At 50.1% G+C, this 20,396-nt stretch overlaps 2 protein-coding genes and 1 long non-coding RNA gene across 14 annotated transcripts in view; 1 reads left to right on the top strand and 2 right to left on the bottom strand.

Moving 5' to 3' along the window:
* Window positions 1–26: 26 nt before the first annotated feature.
* LOC138922021 (uncharacterized) lies at window positions 27–6,929 on the top strand. The gene is made up of 3 exons (XR_011435110.1): window positions 27–657; window positions 1,146–1,525; window positions 6,504–6,929. It is a non-coding gene; the product is annotated as an uncharacterized lncRNA (long non-coding RNA).
* Window positions 1,617–11,555, bottom strand: GDPD2 (glycerophosphodiester phosphodiesterase domain containing 2). Of its 8 annotated transcripts, none has more exons than XM_005614244.4 (17): window positions 11,213–11,555; window positions 9,907–10,034; window positions 9,465–9,578; window positions 9,103–9,206; window positions 8,700–8,793; window positions 8,488–8,547; window positions 8,133–8,231; window positions 7,859–7,952; window positions 7,567–7,712; window positions 7,359–7,441; window positions 7,111–7,261; window positions 5,186–5,407; window positions 4,835–4,983; window positions 3,084–3,231; window positions 2,855–2,937; window positions 2,382–2,410; window positions 1,617–2,297 (listed from the first exon to the last, which is right to left on the bottom strand). In XM_005614244.4, exons 3-17 carry the CDS (start codon window positions 9,567–9,569, stop codon window positions 2,245–2,247), a joined length of 1,620 nt encoding a protein of 539 aa, XP_005614301.1. In that variant the 5' UTR covers window positions 9,570–9,578; window positions 9,907–10,034; window positions 11,213–11,555; the 3' UTR covers window positions 1,617–2,244. The 8 variants fall into 8 exon arrangements, with proteins under 8 accessions (XP_005614301.1, XP_070114825.1, XP_014584440.1 ...); XM_070258724.1 differs by having other exon boundaries at window positions 9,907–10,065; window positions 11,213–11,513; XM_014728954.3 differs by having other exon boundaries at window positions 7,567–7,733; window positions 11,213–11,345.
* A 1,956-nt stretch (window positions 11,556–13,511) lies between these two features.
* KIF4A (kinesin family member 4A) overlaps window positions 13,512–20,396 on the bottom strand; it is a 121,299-nt gene continuing 114,414 nt past the window's right edge. For 4 of the 5 annotated variants that reach the window (XM_023633649.2, XM_023633651.2, XM_070258718.1 and 1 more), the window contains exons 29-31: window positions 16,294–16,410; window positions 14,553–14,675; window positions 13,512–14,279 (exon numbers count right to left, since the gene is read on the bottom strand). In XM_023633649.2, coding sequence (XP_023489417.1) covers window positions 14,076–14,279; window positions 14,553–14,675; window positions 16,294–16,410 — 444 coding nt within the window. In that variant the 3' untranslated portion in view covers window positions 13,512–14,075. Of the gene's footprint in view, window positions 14,280–14,552; window positions 14,676–16,293; window positions 16,411–16,532; window positions 16,648–20,396 lie in introns of those variants that run through there. The other variant, XR_002805395.2, reaches the window with a different exon arrangement.

The raw sequence follows: 20,396 nt of genomic DNA, 5'->3' as shown, positions 1-20,396 counted from the left end.
CCGAACTCCAACGAACAGCTCCCCCTGGCCCTCCGCGCTCAAGTTTTTGTCAGTCTCAGTCTCCAGTCCAGGGCCTCATAGAGGTTAAGGGCGCCATAGCTGTCCAGTCCTCTTGGGAAAGAGTAAGGATTTGCGGTGGCAGGCTCAGGGTTGAGTAGCCAAGGCTAGGGATAGGGCTGAGTCCTGGCATTCTGGCCGGGAGTCTGGACGCTGAGCTTAGAGGACTGCAGCTGAGAGCCTGGGAGCTGCGAGGTTGAGGCTGCGGGGGTTGGAGACCCAGGAGGTTGTCAGGGTTAAATCAGAAGGGGAGGGGAGGAAGAGGCTGCAGGCCTGCGAGGCTGGGCGACTGGGAGGGGACAGAAGAGGAGGGATGGGGGGAGGAGGTACATGCCGAGAGGTGAGAACCCGGCAGTACCTGACAGGCTGGGCGCTTCGGAGCTGAGGCCGGCAGTCGGTCTGACTGAGGGGCGGGATCGGGAACGGCGAAAACTAAGGAAACGCAGCTTGAAAAGGCTGTGTAGTGAAGGAGAGCTGCCCGGTACAAGGCTGCGTGGACCCCGGTGAGGACCGGGACCAGGCAGCGGCCGCGGCGTTCGCTCCTGCCTCCCGGCCAGTTGCACACCAGCGCCCCCGCCCACCGCGCCAGCTGCAGGCCAGGTATGTTGGCGTGGACGCCTGCCTGTGTGTCTCCTCATGTGTGCGCATGGCGGGGGCGGGGCGGCGAGAGAAAGGAAGGGGCGGGGTCCCGGAGGAGGCGGGGGCGGGAACACAAATTCAAACCGCCTCCGTCGATCCCGAGGCCGGAAGTGGCCGGGAGCATCCTGGGAATTGTAGTTCCAGGAGCTGCCCTGCAACCGAGTAGGGTCTTGTCCCGAGGTGCTAGTGTGCTCCAGGTCCCACTCTGGCGAGAGAGGAGGAATTGCGAACCGAACCTCCTGTGCTCGCCAGCGCCTTAATTCGATTTCCCTTCGTGTAGAGACACGAACTGGGGCGAATATGGGTGTGGTGGGGAACTGAAGAGTCAGCCACAGAGCCCCCTCCAATCCCCGTTTTGGCCTTAGCCACCTTCCCCCCCCCCCCCCGCCCCGCTTCTACCAGTCTCCCCATCCTAGGCTAGCCCCACATTGGTCATCTTAACCGTTTAGCCCAGGAACTCACGAGCAGCAAATACACTGGGGAACCTGCTTCTCCAGGGGAAGGCGGGCCCGGAAACCAGACCCTGCGCACAGCCCAGAGAAGAGAAAACTTGTAGAAATCGGACCATGCCCTCAGGGTCCGGAGTCAAGGACACAAGTCCCCAACCGGCACAGGAAACAGGGGGCATTCAGCAAATACGTCATGCTGACGACCGACGCGGCCCTCTTCTTGGGGCAGGTGACCACAAGATGGCGCTACAACGCAACTCTGCACGGCGCGCCTCAGCCACCCAGAATGACCCCGGTGGTGGCTGCTCTCCTGCTTCTCCTTTGCAGCCCTTCATAACCCCAGGTGGTCCTCCTCCCCCTTCCAACCCACGAATCTCCCGGTGAGGACCCCTCAATGTCATGTCACATACGACGCTAGATAGAAGGTGCATCCTCCGCCCAGCCCCAGCACTGAAAAGATTAGACTGTGACCAAATGGGAATTAAATTCATTGATTAACAGATTAACAGACAAGATACAGGAATCAACCCGTCTTGAAGAAAAGGCTGTGCACAGCAAGAAGCTACCTGTGGGCACAGAATTACATGGCTAGATGGGCTTTAGCCCCCAGCCTCTAGGCAGGAAAGCAGCTAAATTGCAGGGATCAGGCGAGACAGTGAAGGGAGGAGGGTTGGTGTCTCCATCATCTTACAGTTCTCCAGGAAAGGCCGTTTTGTCATCTCCTTCAGCCACTGTTCCAAGCTCTCCCGTCCCTGACACACCCTGTTCCTTCTACACAAGAACACGCGCGCACAGGTCTGAAACATTATCTTGGCAATCTCCTTTTCACTTCCTCTGTTCTAGTTTCATTTTGGGAGAAACTTCTCATGACTCACTGTCTTCCCAACCATCTCAGGTCAAAACCCCAAGGGGAGCAGATTCCACGCAAACTTGGGGCATGCTTACCATCTGGGTGCCCTCATAGTTCAAAAACTCCTGTTGGCAAAATTTACCCCACCCCAAACATGCTAACGTTCCACTTCAGCCATTCTCCCTTCTTTGCCATTGGCCAATGCAGACAGGCCTGAGACTCCTGCTGGTGGGGCTCCTGGGAAGAGCATCACTCCATTAAGAAATTGTTGATCCTGGTCAGCAGCACTGCTGTTTCTAAGCCTGGGGGTGGGGAGGGCATATAGGGAGTGAGCAAGGGGAAGGCTAGAAGAGGAGAAAAATGAGGTGAGGGGAGAAAGTTCTTACCAGTTCTCTCTTTCTCCTTAGCACATCTCCTGTAGGGAGAAAAGCTTCCCTCTGTGAGTTCAGCCAGCTTCAAGCACAACATTTTAACCCCAGGTTCCCTCAAACTGCCTTTCCCAGGTTCAAGCCAATTTGGGGTACAATCAGATGTTGCTTATCGATGGGAATATGTTCTGAGAAATGCATTATTAGGCGATTTTGTCATTGTGCGAACATCATAGAGTGTACTCGCACAAACCTAGGTGGTATAGCCTACTACACACCTACCTTTATGGTACTAATCTTATAGGACCACCATTGTTGACCGAAACGTTGTTATGTGGCGCATAACTATATAAGCAAGGGTCTAAGAATCTCAGAGGAACCAAACAGACCAAACCCCAAGCCCCAGGCAGCATCTATGAGTCTGAATCAGCCTCATCACCAGGACCCTGGGTAGAATAAAGACCCAGAAAGGCAAGGCACAAAGCACTCACCCCTGGAGCAGAAAAGTCCACAAAAGCAGCAGGGTAGAGACACAATCAGTAACGATCCACATCATAAGGTAGGTCTGAGGGGGCTATGGGAAGAGGAAAAGGTCCCTGTCAGTGGCCAGCACCCCAAAGGTAGTATGTGGGGGGAAATAAGTGAGGAAAAGAAGGATGGGGTTAAGAAAAAGCAGGAATGGGAAAAGAGGAAGAAGGGTGACAGTCCCAGAGCCCTTACAATAAGCCAGACAGGGTAGTGCATCTGCTGCAGCAGCTGGCAGTCGTTGGTGGTGACCGAATCCACCCCTGCACACCAGAGTAGGGAGAAGAGCCAGGGCTTGTTCACTACAAATAGGTTCACTGAGACATTATCCTGGTGCAGTGCCCTGTGAAAGCGGGAAAGAAACAGAATTGTGGGGCACGAGGCATGGGAGGCAGCCCCCGCCTGTGCTTGAATCTACAGTGTCATTGCCAAGGAGTTATCAGTTCTACCTTTGCATAGCAGCCCCTGACCAAAAGTGATGTTCTTTGCATAGCTAAACTCTCTCTCTTAGTGGATTCCAACTATGGGTCCTAGCTTTGCTGTCTGGGGCCACATGGATGTGTCTCTCCTCTTTGTCCTATGACAGCCCTTCAGAGGTCTGAGGAACAGTGACCACACCCCCCTGAGTCTTCTCTTCTCCACACCCAACAGCCCCAGTTCCTTTAACTATTACTCTTAGGACCTGGCTTATCATTCCTTTCACCACACAAACCTCTCTAATCTGGTCTTACTCCAATTTATCATTTGGAGTCCCTTTGAAAGTATGGGGGGGTGCATCTGAACATATCCCAGGTGGGCTTGGACCAGCTTTGAATAGAGCAAAACTCCTGCCTTCTGGGTACCCTGCCTGTATGAAGGCAGCGCAGGGTCAGGTTAGTTTTTGGCAATGTTTCATGCCACTGGTGACTTATTATGCATAGTGTTCAGTCAAAGCCCTGGTCTTTCTCACACACATTCCTGCTGATGCCAGTGTCTCCTCTCTTGTCTTTGTGCATTTGAGCTTCTTCTAGGCCCCAAACATAGGTCTTTATATCTATCCCTGTTGCATTTCATCTTGGTACATTTGGCCCATCATCTTAGAGTGCTTAGACCTTTCAGGGCCTCGATTTCATTGTCAGTGTATTCATTACCAATTCATGTCTTCTGGAAAGATGATCGGCAGTCATTGTTGACCAGGACAAGACTAAGGTAAGGACCAAACCTGATGTCATGTCTTCCTCCATGGTGACAGCTTGGTGAAATGTCCTTGAAATGCTTACGATAACTGAGCTATCATTTAGTCCACATTTTTTCTATTTGACCACAAGGACTTTATAAGAGACTTTGGCAACCACATGTTTTGAAGTCCATCATGTTTACTGGCTGGGTCAGCTTCTGGGGCCCAGCTCACAGCTGATACTCTCTAGCCTCTGTCTCCTGGATTCTTCTTCTCTTACGCTTACCTCTTTGATGTAGAATGAAAGCTAAAATCCTTCTCGTAGCCTACAAGGTCCTACCCAATTTGGCCCCTGCCTACCTCTCCAGCCTCGCCTTCCCCTTGCTCAGTGGCGCTGTTTCTGCTCTTCTGCAGCTCTTCTCATCGTTAGCTCCTTGTGACCCGTCTGGTCTCAGCCCAGACACCAATTCTTGAACCACTCCTCCTAACGTGGCCCCTCCCTAGCCCCTCACTCCCCAACCCCAACTGCTCTACTACATCTCCCCATTTTATTGTCTTCATATCACTTATCACTATCCAATATGCATATAGTTTGTTCAGTGGTTTATGGTGTGTCTTTTTCACTAGTACACCCAAAGCCTGCAATAAATAGTGCTTTATACATAGCAAGTGTTTGATAAATACTTGTTGTATGAGTAAATGAATGAATGGCATTTGCCCTCTCTGCATAGGCTCTTCCCCACCCTTAAGCCTCATGTGATACCCTCAGCTCCTTTCCTCTGGCACTCACTTGATATCCAACAGTGGCAGGTCTTGATAGGGGAGGTTGAGATACTGGGGCCTCTCAGTTCTGTTGCCTCCCTGCTGTCCATATATCTGGCGCATTTTGGGTGCTCGTTGTTGTACTTTAGCCCGATCTTCGTCTGGTAGCCAAAGGACCTGTGGTTAACGGAGGATGGGCATGAAGTTGGGGAAGGCCTGAGGATTCCAAGGGCAGGGGAAGGGGCAGAGAGGTTTGACAACAGAATGGGGTATATGAGCTGAGGTAGGGCCCTGGGGCAGGGGCCAGCCTCAAAATTAGCCCACGAAAGGTGGTGGGGGGAGGAGCAAGAAGGGGCACTTGGGGTCCTGGCAGTATCACCATGTCTTGGGGCACCCTTGCACTCAGCACAGTCTCCAATGTCTGGTTCACAAAAGTATCATGGTATGTATGGTTTGGCGGGGGGCGGCGCAGGTCAAACATGATGGAAATGTTGAGGACGGCAGCTTCCTTCAGTAGTTCTTCCAAGGTTGGCACTGTCTGATTCTCAGCCTCTTTCCGATCAGTGCCTGACAGCTGCTTGGCCCCCCAGAAGGGTCGCCTCTATAAGAATAGGAAAATTATTTCAAGACCAGAAGAAGCCTCCAGGCCATCTCCCATCCTCACCATCTTCACTCATTTCCCCTACTTGTGTTCAGCTTCTGCCCACCTCTGAGCCAGGGTCTGTATTTCTTCACACTGTGGTCTTTTCCAGACCTTCTATCACCTTACTCTGACCCCAACCTCCTACTCTCCCAGTTTCCTAACTTCCTCTCTCCTGCTACACTTTCTCTTTGGTCTCACAGAGACCTCTGGGATCTTGACCCCTTGCTTTCCTCCCAGTGCATCAGTCCCTTTCTGACCGCACCTACATCCCCTACCCATGGTTCGTCCACAGCTTAAACTAATTTTCCACAGCACCCTCAACTCCTTTCCTGCCCCACCTGCCCTACAAATTCTAAACTCTGATTCAATTCTACCATTGTCTGCCTCCTCCACCCCTCGAATTGGAGACAGAGCACACCATGTGGACTGTTGGCACTGTAGTCCTATTTTTTGCTTGTAGTATCACTTAGCCATCCTTTTACTTGTTCTTGATTTGCTCCCTCCCCATTCCTTCAAATAGCTATTCTGAACCTCTGCCACTCTCCTCTTCTCCCCTTGTAATCAACTAATGACCTTACCCTCTAATTACTGACATGGAAAAAGCGAGCTATCTAACACATTATTTACTATGTGCCAGGAAGTGTACAAGGTAGGTACTGTTATTATTCTAATTTTACAGATGAGGAAAATGAAGCACAGAGAGACTAATGAATGTTGCCCAGGCTCACAGCTAGTAAGTGGTGAAGCCAGGATTCAAACTCAGATGCTTTGCTCTTAATCATTCTGATGTATCATCATATACAGAGTTAAATGAAAAAAAAAGAAATCAAGTTGCCGAAGAATACATTAAGTGATCCTATTTGTGCAAAATGGGAAGTATATATGTGCATGTATACATATATATATGTGTGTGTGTGTGTATATGTATGTATATATAGAATATGTACCCACTGTTGACAGTGAATATCTCAGAGGAGTTCGATTATGGGAGACATCAATTTCTAGGTTATTTCTCTGATGTTTTACCTTTTTTTTTTTTTTTTTTTTTTTCAAGGAACATGTATTTTGTAATCAGAAAAAGAAGAACTGAAACGATAAAGTATCCTTTCAGCTATTTTCCATCACCTGCAGGATTGAGGCCCACGCCTTTTGGCCTGGCATGCGAAGCCCTCCGAGACCTCTGCTCCCCTAGCCAGTCTCACCACCTACTCCTTCCAGGAATTTTCTCTCCCAGTTCCACTGAGCCACGTTTTGTTCCCTAGAAACACTTCATCATCCTTTTGGGCTTTACACATGCTCTTCCCTCTGACTAGAATTCCTGTTCCCTGCCTTGCCCATCTTAAAAACCACTCGCATTTCATGTGCTGCTCAGGGATCTTCTCCTGTGAAACCGCTCCTGATCCTCTCCCACAGCCAACCTGCCAAACAGTGACTCCTCTCTCTCTCCTCTTTACCCAGTAAAGATACTGTTATCACTCTAGCTTTCATATTCTGATAGCCTGTTGCCTAGACTCTCTTCTTTACCAGGAGGGAGTGACTTGAGAGCAGAGACTGTATACCTGTTGCCCAGCACAGGGCTCAGCAAATACTTATCAATGAATGAACTCTGCCCTGAGTGCTCCTGCGGATGGCTGCCTCTTCCCAGAGGCTGACCTCCTCACCTCTAAAAACCAGGCCCCAGCATTGAGTCTCTTCAGTTCTGCCCAGGAGAAGTCACTGCTGTGGGTGGTGATTCGGGTTGGGAACACAGAGGCCACATCTGTGGTCCTACTCAGGTGCTCGTCATGCATGAGGAAGGGGATACCGTCGGAGCTGAGGGCACAAGGGGTGTCAGAGGGCCAAGCTCTGGGGCTGGTCATTGTTTCCAGAGCTCCCCTGCTGCGTCCCTCAGTCCCCCAGCTTCCCTCACCTGACCATCACGTCGGTCTCGAACACAGCAGCTCCACATTCAGCCGTCTTCCGCAGGGACATCAGGGTGTTCTCGGGGGCCAGCTGGGAAAGGGACTTGGTAAGGAGGTAGCAGGGAAGGATAGGAGCCTGGGGACCCACAGGCCTGGCCGCTACAGCCTGGAGGGGCAGACCCTCCCCGCCCTGCCAGCATTCTGCCCAGCACTTACCATGGGGGCCCCTCGGTGTCCCACCAGCCCCGGCTTGGGAGGTAAGTCTCTGGGTTCCATGATACAGGGTGAGGAGATGCACAGGGGGGCCAGGTAGCTGGCCAGGGCAATTCCAAAAAATAAGAACAGTAGCAGAATCTTGGGACCTGCGGGGAGTAGGGGGCAGGCTATGGAGAAAGGACAACGGGTGAGCCCTGGGGGCAGAAAACAGAGTGCAGTTGCAGGAAACTGGGCAGCGGCAGGCAGCAGCATTGATGGCCAGGGAGGGTGTGTGGGGGAGTGGAGTTGGCACCTCTTCGGTGGATACGGTAGAAGGTATCAGCCACAGGCCAGGCCAGAAGGGTGATGCCAGCAACTGCTCCGATATGAAGGAATGGGGCTGTGGCCTGTGGACAAGAGCTGGTGAGGAGGGCTCTTCTTCCTAGTGCCCCTCCCCTTCTCCTCCTAGGACCTGACTTTTGGAATTCAGAGCTACTTGCACTTGTAGGGGACCAGGGAGCAAGATATGTCCTGGGGTTGGCCATAGGCCGAGGCCCCCACTTAGGCACTGGAGACCAGCCACTCACCTGCAGTGACAGACGTAAGCTACGCCACTCCTGCTGCCATTGGATGTCCAGTCCCACAAGGCCAGCGGCCACAAGAAGCATAATGAAGAGTAGCAGCACCTGGGGGACCAGGGATGAATGGGACCTTCTGTGTCAGCCTGGGCTTATGGCTACCTGGGCTGCCCCCTCACTAAGAAAACAAGACCATTCCCTTCTCCTGACTCATCCACTTTCCTTCTTTCACTCAACAAATATTTGCTGGGCCTCAGGTCCTGAGCTCAAGCCTGGGGATAGAATAATGAAGGCCTTGGCAAATAGCTGGCCAAGTGCTGGGCCCAGTGGCCCCCTCTCCCGCTCGGTCCCATCCGCACTCTACCTTGTGGACGCTGTGCAGACGCAGAGGCTGGCCACAGAGCCGCAGGAGCAGGGCCAGGAGCTGGGGGCAGAGGGTGGTGGGAGTAATGAGGTGCAAAGAGGGGTTACTAAGGTGGGGTTTTCCAGTCTGACACCTCCCTCCCACCCTCCCCTCAGTGGCCAGGTGGGTAGAGCTGAGCAGGAAGGAAGGGCCGAGGTGGGGGTTAGGCCCACCAATAGCAGGGATGCATATGTGACCAGTAGAGAGATGACCAGCAGGAATGCCAGGGACCAGTCCATCCAGTGTCCCCAGTGGTTGAACAGGAATCTGTGGGAGGGGAGAGGGAAGTGTCCGAGTGGGGGAAGGGGTGTTAATAGTGGCCTGAGGGGAGTTGGGATGGGTGGATTCAGAAAGAGGACTAGAAAGGAGTGAGAGGAAACTCTTCGTGGGGCGGGGGGGGGGGGGGGGGGGGGGGGGGGGGGGCTCCAAGGGTTGGGGAGACTTCGGGGAGGGATTTTCTAAGGTGGTTAGGTAGCAGGAGAGCTGGGCAGGGCTGGGGATGACTGAGCACCCAGGTGTCCCAGGGTTCGGAGTAGGTTGACATGTATGCTGAGGAAGAGGGGGTCCATGACACACTCGTTGAAGTTGTGCAGGTCATTGAGAAGGATGAGCCCGATGTACAGCCAGCCCAGGGAGAGGAGGAAGGTGAGGAAGAGCAGACCAAACCAGATGCAGTCGCACTGCAAAGGGGCAGGAGAGAAGCTCATAGCCGATCCCCACTTCCAGCTCAGAGTCCCCAACAAATGGCAGCTCAAGGGGGCTTCCTGCCAGGCGTTGGGCTGCTCTGCTCTGCAGGCTGCTCTTTTCATATTTGAGGGAGATTTTCTTCCTGGGGAGAGAAAGCCCCTTCCCCCCAGCTGCCTCTGAGCACACTTGGCCTCCTTATCCCTCCTAAGAGGCCTCTGCCTCGGACTTCTGGCCCCCCATCCCTACTCCACCTTGCTGGTTGGCATCCTCTCTTTGGGGCATTTCCTCCAGTGGCAGCTATACAGGCAGTGGAGGCAGCGGGCCCAGACGGAGCAGCAGCCGGGGGACTTGGCCATGGTGAGGGCCTGGGGGAAGGGACACTTGGCCATCAGGGACCCTGGCAGGAGACAGATCCCAGCCTCCCTCCCAGTGTATCTAAGAAGCCCAGGAGAGGAGCAGAGGCCTGGGCCGCTGCTCAGCAACAGAGGTCACAGGGCAGGCCTCAAGTGCCAGATTGGATGAGGAGGTGAGCAAAGGGGGACAATCTCCGGGGTCTCTTTCCCTTTAATCTGGATACCTGGAAAGTCAGTGGGACATCCAGGAGGTCCAGCCTCTTTGCAGAGAGGATTCACACCCACTCTCTCCAACTCCTCCCCATTTAACAGCATCCAGCTCTGGGGATTGAGTGCTTACCCAGGGTGGGGACTTAGGAGAAACTGCCCCGGGTGGGGCAAACTGAGTTCAGCAAGTTGAGGCAGATCTGGCCGAGCTTCAGGCAGCCCTCTGTTGGAAAGCCTTCCACCCCAGGAACCAGGAGTAACCTGAAGCAGAGGTTCCAGTTCTGACCTGAGGCTAAGGGAGGCCCAGCTAATTGGCCAGTTGCTATGGATACAGAGACTGCACACATCACAAAGCCCTGACTGAAAGATCTCTGTCTCCACCTCCCAGGGGGCAGGGGGCAGGGGCCACTGCCCGTAAGAGGAAGACTTGAGGGGAACAGGCCATCTGGGTCACTGCCAGCCTTCAGAAGGGTCACTCCCAGCCTTCTGAAGGAACCCTTTTCCTGCCAGCACACACCTGGAAAACCCAAGCCCTCTCACTCCAGTGCTGTCCCTTCCTGCCCAGTCGTCCCCCAACCCCAGCCAGGAACCCAGTCTCCGCCTTCCCCCTTTCAAGGGCCCCACCCTCTGAGGTCACTTTGGTGAAAGTGCAACAAATACAGGGCAAAGGTGTGAGTGGGGGATGTGGCTGTCTTGGGGCAGAGGATCCCTGTACCTTGCACTTCTGGGTCAGGCTAAGACCGAGCTGGCTTGCTGATCCCCAAATTAGGTTGGGTGTGTGACTGTGATTCTAACCGAGAGGGTGTGTAATTTGTGTCAGCATTTGTACATGTGTGTGCACTAGTGGCTGTCAGTACAAATGGGTTTCTAGATGATTTTGAATGTGTAAAGGAGCCCTGGATACACCCAAAGTTTGTGAGGTCTAAGGGACACAAACCCTTGCCATCTGGGCTCCCCTGAGGCTGTGGAGTTTTAGGGAGGTGCACAGTGGCCGGGCCCTGAGAGGGAGGGAGGGTGTAGCTGCTCCTGAAACTGCCCTCCTTACCCTATGCTTGCCTTGGGATAGGAGGGTTGGGGTAGGGCATGGAGGAGTGGGGGGCTGGAGCTGGGGGAAGGGCTAGAGGAAGGAAACCTCTCCGCTCCCAGGAAAAAGCCATCCCAAATGGAGGCCCCTGCCTCTTCCCATCGGGGACTGGGTTGTAGTAGCCTGCCCTGGGCTCCATCCGCACCTCCTGCCTCCCCTCAGGTCCTGCCCCTGCACCCTAGACACTGCCTTCCAGAGTCCCACCTCCCTCCAGGAGCTGTCTGGAGGATGGGGTCAGCATCTGAGGAGACTGCAAACCCCAATCAGGGGAGCTGAGCAAGGGTGCTGCTTAATCCCTGGGCCCAATCCCTGCTGCTCCCACCTGTAGCCCCCCAGCCTTCCCGAGCCCTCACACCTTTTCTCAGCGGCAGCTCTGCTCTGCTCTCTGCTCTGCACTGCTTCTCAGCTCCTCTCCGAGTTGTCTGCCTCCTCCCTCTTCAGTCCTTGGCTCAGCCCCACCAGTCAAACAGGTGGCACTGTTGCCACCTACAGGAGACTATGCGGGTCCTGCAGTGGCTCTATGGCCAGTGCCCAGCCCTGGTGGGAAGATGGGAGGGAGGAAGGGGGAGGGAGAGCAGATCTGCTTCTTTACTTGCTGCCGGTCAGGGGCTCGGGGTGAGGAATTCCTTTGTGCAGCCTTCCCCATCCCTCTGTCCCTCCTCCTGTTCCCCTCTCAGTCACTGCTGGGCCTTTGTCCTGGCTCAGGGAGGCGAGGGCTGAGGGCATGGGCAGGCGGGAAGCTGGGGGGAGGTGACCACACAACTTTGCAACTTGGCAGTGAGGAGAAGGGGCCCAGCCAGCCCCCTGGGAAGGCGGGGGGTGGGGGGGGGGCTGTGTGCATGTGAGGAAGTCTAGCATCTGGTCTCAAGCTCCCTGAGAGGACAGCCTTGATTCATCAGCCTCCCTTCCCTCTTGGGATCCTGCTTCCACTTCTGCAAGGTGCATCTAGAAGAGACAGAGGTGTAAGCTACTTCCTGAACTCTGGGCAGCAAGTCGTCCTGTTTCTGGATCAGGGGTCCCCATGGGCCTTGTGGATTCTGGGTGACACTAGCAGCCCTCTCCTTCCCCTCGTCACCCCAGGCAGGAGATGCTCATTCAGGGCATGCTGAGACTTGAGTCATTCCTGCTGCCTTGTCCCCAAGGCATCTAAAGTCTCTTCCCCAGAATCATTTGAGGAGTGTATGTTAGGGTCACAGGCTTTTGAAAGATGAACATATGCAAGAGATGCTGTTACTATACCACCAGCAGGAGAGGGCTGGCTAGCGCGTTGTAGTCAGCTTAGCGCTAAAGCTCAGGGTTCTGGGTGGGCTGGGGGCTGGGAGCTGGCTTGACTGACCTTCCCTCTCTACCTTTGGCTAATGTAGTGGCTTGAAGCCTGGGGGCTAGCAGAGTGTTGGTGGGAAAGGATGTCTTCTCTGGGGAAAAGCTCATTTACCCCTCCCCCTACACGTACTGGATTTGGAACAGTGAGAAGGAGGACTGGCTCTCTTATGCCAAGAGCCGCCGCCCCCTCCCTCTCTGCCTTCCCATTGTATCCAGGGGCTCTAGTTGGCAATGGCAGAGGCTCCCTTGCTCCCTCTGCATTAAAATGCAAAGAGAAGCAAGGCTGCTTGCTGGCAGGAGGCCAGAGAAGGCTACCAAGTCACCTAGTCCTCCTGCAGGCTTCATTCTAGGCAGGTTGTCCTTCAGTTTCCTTTGCTTGGGCTCCGTTGGATTCTAGAGGAGTCTTGGCTTTCATGTGCTGAGTTCTGGGCGGTTCTTTGGGAGCTTTTTTTTTGCTGAGGGGAGGGAGCTGGGATTCAGAATGCATGGATATGAAGCCCAGGGCTTGCAAACTCTTTAGAAGGCAGCAAAGTGAGTCAGCAGCCAGTGTTTGGCATTCCAAGGCTGGCCCCATTTTAGCTTTAAGCAGAGATGGAGAACCTTGATGCATAGTAAGGAGTAAGCCACGCCCCTCCTCTCCCCTTTCAAAGGAGAAAGCAGGCAGCCGGTGTGCTGAGCCGTCCTGGGACTGGGCAGCAGTGTTGTCCCACACCCATGCTACGCCAAGAAATCAGGGCATTAGGAATGGCCACCCCTGCCTCTCTACACTTACACAAGAAGCTTTGGTGTTAGACCTGGGTTAAGTCCTAGCTCTATTACTCACTAACTTTGTAACTTTAGATAAGTTACTTAACTTCTTTGTATCTCAGTTTCCTCATCTGCAAAATAAGGACACCTATCCTCTATTACTCACTAACTTTGTAACTTTAGATAAGTTACTTAACTTCTTTGTATCTCAGTTTCCTCATCTGCAAAATAAGGACACCTATCCACCTTGAGTTTTTTGTGAGGAGCAAATAAAATTGTGGATTGTGGCAGGTGCATGGAGATACTTTGTAAATATGGTTCCTTCCTCCCAAATCTGGAGGCTAGGCAGGCTCTCCAGTGGAGGCCAGGCCACTGGCTTTGCTAGTATTATTGCAATTTCCTAAGGCTGCAGAGCAACACAAAGGCCCGACATGGTGCTCCATCCTGCCCTGAGGGATGAGGGCCACTACAAGGCAGTGAGGTACTCACGCTGACTCTCCTTAACAGCATGTCCCGGGGCTGAGGAACATAGGTTGAAATTGTCTTTCTCCCTCCAGCACGGAAAGATCTTTCCAAACAGTAGATGGGCTAAGATTTATTTATTTAATTAACATTAACATTTAAAAATATTTCATTTACCTCAGCAACATGGAAGACAATGGAGGGTACTGTTAAAACACTTAAAATCCAGAGACGGTCAGGGCAGGAAAGATCCCAACCCCATTCCTGAAGGATAGGTGCCAGCCCTCCAGCTCAGGCCAGGTTCTGCCATTTGCTCCGCTGTTAAGCTGAGATAACCCAGAGATAAGACAGCCTCAGCCTCGTCTGGAGACGGCCTTAGCTGCTCACAAATAAGAAAGAGCTAGACTGTGCTGGGGACTGGTTTCTGATGAGTTGTCAGGAAGGTCAGTTGGTTCTCGCTTCTGCAGGTGGCTTAGCATCCTCCTGGAGAAGACAGAGTAGTAGTCTGGGTCTGGGGGGCTAGAGACTGAGGGCCAACATCCAAAAAAGTTTCCCTCCCTTTCAGTAACACGCTGTCCCTTCTTTTAAACAGCAGGAAACCTGAAATCCAGAGGAGTCATTAAAAAACCCTTTCTGGCTGCAAGCATCTCCCAAGCCAGACTGGGGCCGAAATGACGAGTCCAACTTCAGTGGGCCTCTTCTTCAATAGGGGAGCAGCCAGAAAAGAAGCTGATGTTGCTGGCCAGAGCTCGTTTCTTTTTCTTCCCTGGAGCTTTATTTTCTTGGGATTCTGTTGCTACGTGTATCGACTCTGGGAGGCCAAGGGAGGAGGTCGCTGGAGCTGTCTTCTTTAACAGCACCTGCTCCACATCACACATCTCTTTCAGGATCTAGGAAGGACAGAGACAGGTATGACCAGATCCTAGGTAGGGGCAGAGGCTTAACCCAACCTAGCCATTACAAATGCTCAGCACACTCCCAGTAGAACCACGTGTCCTCTAAGATTGCTCTGTGGAAGAAAACAGACTCCAGCCTATGCCTGATTCCCAGTCCCCAGCAAGTGGATTATACTTGTACCCCTTTTCTCCCACCGTTCTCTGTCACAGCTAATGCAGAGATGGACGCTAAGACAGCTGGAAATGCCTGCCCTTTAGCCCACCTACCTTGCTGTTGGGAGTGGCACAGACGGGGTTGAAGAAGCTTAATCCCGGGGTCACCTCTGTGGGATCCTCCAGTTTGAAGGAACCTTCGGAATCCTGGGTCCGCTCAACAGTGCCCAAGCTATCCTGAGAATGGAGCAGACAGGCTATTAGAAATCCAGCTACCAGGGTTACAAAATCAGTCCGCTCTCCTTCAACCAGTGAGGTACCAGCTCTGAGGGCCTCAAAATCAGTCTAAGCAAGTCGCAGGGAGACCCTGCTTGGGGAGGTCACAATGCTTGATGGCAGCTTCTGAAGGCAAAGGACTAGGTAGGATAGCGGCACAGGATACATCACGAGGCAAGGCTTAAAACAAGGCGAAGCCCTGGTAGTTGCTTTGATTAATCTTCCCCATTCTACAATTTGCAATATCCTTTTTATCACCTCTACAGGGTGTTGTCTGTATTAATTTTCCTTTCAGAGAAGGAAACTGAGGCCAAGAGAGAGAAGTTACTTAGGTAGCAAGGGGACTCTGTGGTAGAGCTTGGATTAGAATTATAACCTGTTGTCATGGAAATAGGACTGGATTAAGAGTCAGGGAGCCTGAGGGCTAATCTTAGCTGTCACAACCAGCTGTGTAACATCAAGTGAATCACATATGCTTATCTCTGGGCCTTAGTGTCCTTCTCTGTAAAATGGAAGCAATGGACTAGATGAGTGGTTTTTACAAGTTAAATCCTAAGAGGAAGCCTATTATGTAAGTACGTAAAGAGCAAACTGCTTTGGTTGACATGGGGTCAAACTGAGTCAGGCCATGCTTCTATGCTCAGGGGCACTTTCATGGAGCCATCACAGGACTCTAGAATCTAAATTGAAAAAAACACAGGCATAGAGAATCCCAAGGTCTCTGCTACTTCTAGGATTCTTAGCCTAACCTGTAGCTTGCCATTTTAGTCCTCTAATGGCTACCTACCTTAGAAGTGTTTTTAATAGAAGACCTAGGGCAAAACTGTTCACATGTAGATGCTCAAGAAATGCACGATGAACGACCATCAGACTAAGCTTGCCAGAATTATTATCGCACAGAGAGCTGTAGGAGTGAGCTTTTGCTGTAGGTACAGGTAGGTGTAAGGCAAATATGGGCATCTGACCTGCTTGGTGCTGCCCTTCTCAGTGCACATTTTGTTTCCCTGAGTTTGCTATTCCTGGGAGCGATATCAGGAGGACAGTTACAGTTAACTTGGCTCACAACAGTGACTATTAGAAAGACCAAGTTCCTGTGGGTCTTCTCCTAGAACCATGGAATAGCTGGTTCCCATGGAGAGGGTCTAAGTAACTAATGCCTCAAGATGTCAGAAGGATTAACTTCCTTCCTGGAAGCTGCCACCTCAGCATACGGCCCTTATGGTTCCAGCTAAGCCTCTGCATGAATTTAATCCTGCGTGTCTATATGCTTGTAAATGCCTGATTTCCTGTTCCTTGTTCCTGCCTCAGAGACTGTACAGAAACTTTACAGCCAAGGCTGGAGGTGGGGAGCTGCATCCTTGGGAATCTCCTGGGAAGGGCTGTGGTTTGTGTGGATGGGCTAGCAGTGAGGAAGAAGCATTGAGAAGTGAGATGTCTCTCCTTCTGGCTGCAGAGGGAAGGAGCAGGGTAGGAAGAGCTGTGTAGGAGATTCCAGGTTTCAGGATGGAAGATAGAAGAAAAGAGCAGAGATTAGTGGGAGGTCTGAAGAGATGGGGAGGGGCAATAGCACTGATCCTACCTTGCCTTGCTGACGGTTCCTACACTTTGTGAGGTCACAGCTGCAGTCCATGCCACAGTCCAACTTTTGTCTCCTGCACCCGCATTGCTTGTTCCCACACCAGCCCTTGCAGGAACACTGCAAAACAGGTTTGTAGAAAGACACATTACTGAAAGCGTTAGAAAACTAGTTTGAAGTGCCTTCCCTTAATTTTCGAGACTTTCTCAAAAAAAAAAAAAAAAGGTAGGAAGTACCATCACCTTCTATCTCCTCAGTCCTCTCTTCTAAAGTGGAACAATGGTCACCAAGAACCGCCATAGGTTTACTAAGAACAAGTCATGCCAGACAAATCCATTTTCTTTTTTGGACAGTATACTTGAAAGACAGATCAGAGGGGTACCATAAGAATGCAGGGCAACTGACAAAAACTCTCATGATAATTTTATGGGCAAAGTGGAGAACTGCAGGCTGGATGGTAGTACGTTAGGTATATTTAAGGACTGAGTATAGATGCTTGATATCTTTAGATCTACCTAACTGTACTTTCATCCAACTCACATTTCTACCGTTTGTTCAGGGTCAGTCTGGGCTTTGTCCTCAGCACTTTAGTCGTTCAGCATTTTAATAAATCACTGATGATATGAAATAAGATCATTTACATTTGTATAGCACTTTACAGTTTTCAGAGTATTTTAATATATAAATACAAAATCTCACTTGAATCTCATAACCAGTCTACAAGGTAGGCATATATATTAGTGATAACGACACAAAGTTGGAAGGATGATTAATATGTAAGATAACAGAATCACAATTCAAAAATATTTTGACAGACTGGAATTGTGGGTTGAAAGTAGAAAGAAATGTTGTAACAGGAATAAATGTGAGTTCCCCCCAAATCAGCCATACAAATTTAATATGGGGGGCAGGCTGGCTGAAGAGTAGTTTGTACAAAAAAGGCCTAGGGATTTGAGGTGTTATCAAGCTCCATGAGTCCACAATGTAAAGTGACTATCAAAAAGCAGTTGCAGTCAGGCAGAAATTTGGAGTTCAGAAATCATGAGGAATACCGCTTCACTGTCCCCTGGGCTAGTCAGACCCCATCTAAAATAATGTATCCCAATTTAGGATGCCATAATTTTTTCAGGCATTTAAAGCATAGAGAATAAAAAAACCTCACTCATGTCCCCACTCCTCCTTTAAGAAGTAAAATACAGATATAACTGAAGCCTCCTGTCTACCCTTTCCTGATCCCATTTGCAAAGTCTTTGTCCCTCCCAGGGGCAAAGTCTCTTGAATTAGGTGTTTATTATTTCCATGCATATCTTTTACCATATATGAGTTTTCATAAAAAATACAAGGAATTCTCTTACATGTTTTTAAACTTTATATAAATAGCATCTTATTATACGTTGACACATGTAGCTCCAGTTCCATTCATTGTCACTCCATTAATATGCCACAATTTATCCATACCCCTCACAGTGCCATGTTTCACACTTACCAACAAGGCTGCAGTAGTAATAGCTGAACTTAACCTGTGCCAGGCACTGTTATAAGTGCTTTCCATGTATTAAAGCCATTTAATCAATAAGCATGTTTCCTTGGGCACACAATCTGGAGTTCACTGTGCGTATGTGTTTAATAAAGAGGACATTAAACAAAAAAGAGGCTGGTGATCAGCATTTCGGAAGCGATGTTATAAGACAAATGGTGGAAGGAAGTGGGATGGTTTGGCTTGGGACAAACATAGGTGGCAGAGCTCACAGAATGAAGGAGTAGAGTCAGAAGAGACCTTGGTGACCATCTAAAGTCTGATTTGATGTATGAAGCCCCTCTCTAACATCCCTGGTCTAATTATCCAAATCTCTATTTATCCTGAGATGATAATAGTTTCTACATAACTTCTGACCACAGGACCCGATTCTGCCATCTGGAATGACATGGAATCAGTTTAACCCCACTTTCACAGCATAGTTATTCAAACCCTGAGCATAATTTTTACTGCCCAGCCCCCTCTGTCCAAATCCTCTCAAAGCTAAATATTCCTAGCTCCCCCAATGATTCACCACATGACATGGTTTCCAGGAATCCTCACCACCATGACTAGACATCAGTTTGTTCAAATTCATATTTAATTGTGACACCTAGAAATGAGCATAACTTTCTAAATGTGGTGTAACCATTGTGAAGTAGAGGGAGATAAACACTTCCCTTGTTATGGACCTAACAGTCCTGTTAATGAGGCCTAAAATCACAGTAGCTTTTTTTCCCCTTGTCATATCTTTGTGGGTTCATACTGAGTTTACAGTTAAATTCAAGCCCTTAAGTCTCTTTCATATGACAACGATCGCCAATGTTCTGTGGTTGTGAAGGTGAAATAAACCATTATAACATATTTTTTTTCTGATTATGGGAATAATATATATATCACTTTGTAAAATTTGAAAATCACATCATGATTTTTAATATTTAATAGTTGTATATAGTATTTCATCACGGAAATGTCAATTTATTTAACCAGTCTCCTAATGTTAGATATTAAGATTGTTTTGCTGTTATAAATCATGTTACAGCAAATATCGTGGTACATAAATACAATCCAAATCTTACCGTGATTGACAAGGCCCTCCACGATCTGGCCCCTGACTACCCCTCTGACCTGACCTTGTACTACTCTCTCCCACTTCTCAAAATACTCCAGCCACCCTGGCCTTTTCAGCTGCTCTTTGATAAACCAAGCTCATTCCTGCCCTGAGGTCTTCGCACTTGCTGTTTCCTTTTCCCAAAATGTTCTTTCTCTGATTCTTTTCCTCACTTGCTCCTTCACTTTGTCCAGATCTCAGCTTAAATATCTCTTCCTCAGAGAGGCCTCTCCCAAGCACTCTTCTAACATACTCTTTTCCTACCCCATCATTCTCTATAACATCACTGTATTTTCTTTTCATTTCTTATCATCATTTAAAATGTTTTATTTGTTTTCCTGGTCACTGTGTGGCTCTCTCCACAAGAATGTCTTCAGTTTCATGAGGCTGAGGATCTTAGCTGTCTTGTTTATTTTATCCTCAGCACCTAGAAACATGCCTGATACATACATAGTTAGGTGCTCAAAAAAGATTTGTTGGATGAATAAATCTTTTTACATACCAATGACTATTTTTTCATTATAAATTCCTATGTGCATAATTACCGGGCCAAAGGATAGGAACTTTTTTTTTTTTTTTGCCGAGGAAGATTCTCTCTGAGCTAACGACTGTTGCCAATAGTCCTCTTTTTGTGTGTGAGTTGCTGCCACAGCATGGCCACTGACGAGTGGTACAGGTCCAAGCTCAGGAACCAAACCTGGGCCACTGAAGCAGAGCGTGCCAAACTTAACCACTAGCCTACCAGGCTGGCCCAGGATAGGAACATTTTTTTTTTTTTTTTTAAGATTTTATTTTTTCCTTTTTCTCCCCAACGCCCCCCGGTACATAGTTGTGTATTCTTCGTTGTGGGTTCTTCTAGTTGTGGCATGTGGGACGCTGCCTCAGCGTGGTCTGATGAGCAGTGCCATGTCCGCGCCCAGGATTCGAACCAACGAAACACTGGGCCGCCTGCAGCGGAGTGCGTGAACTTAACCACTCGGCCACGGGGCCAGCCCCTGGGATAGGAACATTTTTAAGGCTTTTGATACATATTTTCAAGTTGCCTTCCAGAAAGGTATACCAATTTATATTCCTAATAGCAATAGACAGGAATGCCCATCTTAGTCACCCTTGCTAGCACTGGACATATAATAAAAATATCTTTGTTGGGGCCGGCCCGGTGGTGCAGCAGTTAAGTGTGCACATTCTGCTTTGGCGGCCTGGGGTTCGCTGGTTCAGATCCCAGGTGTGGACATGACATGCTGTGGTAGGTGTCCCACATATAAAGTAGAGGAAGATGGGCATGGATGTTAGCTCATGGCCAGTCTTCCTCAGCAAAAAGAGGAGGATTGGCAGCAGATGTTAGCTCAGGGCTAATCTTCCTCAAAAAAGAAAAAAAAAAACTTTGCTTCTTTGAATAAACAGGGCAAAAGACAGTTCTGTGACATGTCCTAGAGACACCTCACCAGGATGACAGTGATCCATTGATTGCTAAAGGCT

The sequence above is a fragment of the Equus caballus genome, chromosome X (assembly GCF_041296265.1).
Source record: "Equus caballus isolate H_3958 breed thoroughbred chromosome X, TB-T2T, whole genome shotgun sequence".
NCBI classification, from domain to species: domain Eukaryota; kingdom Metazoa; phylum Chordata; class Mammalia; order Perissodactyla; family Equidae; genus Equus; species Equus caballus.
This window is presented reverse-complemented; position numbering and strand designations above follow the sequence as displayed.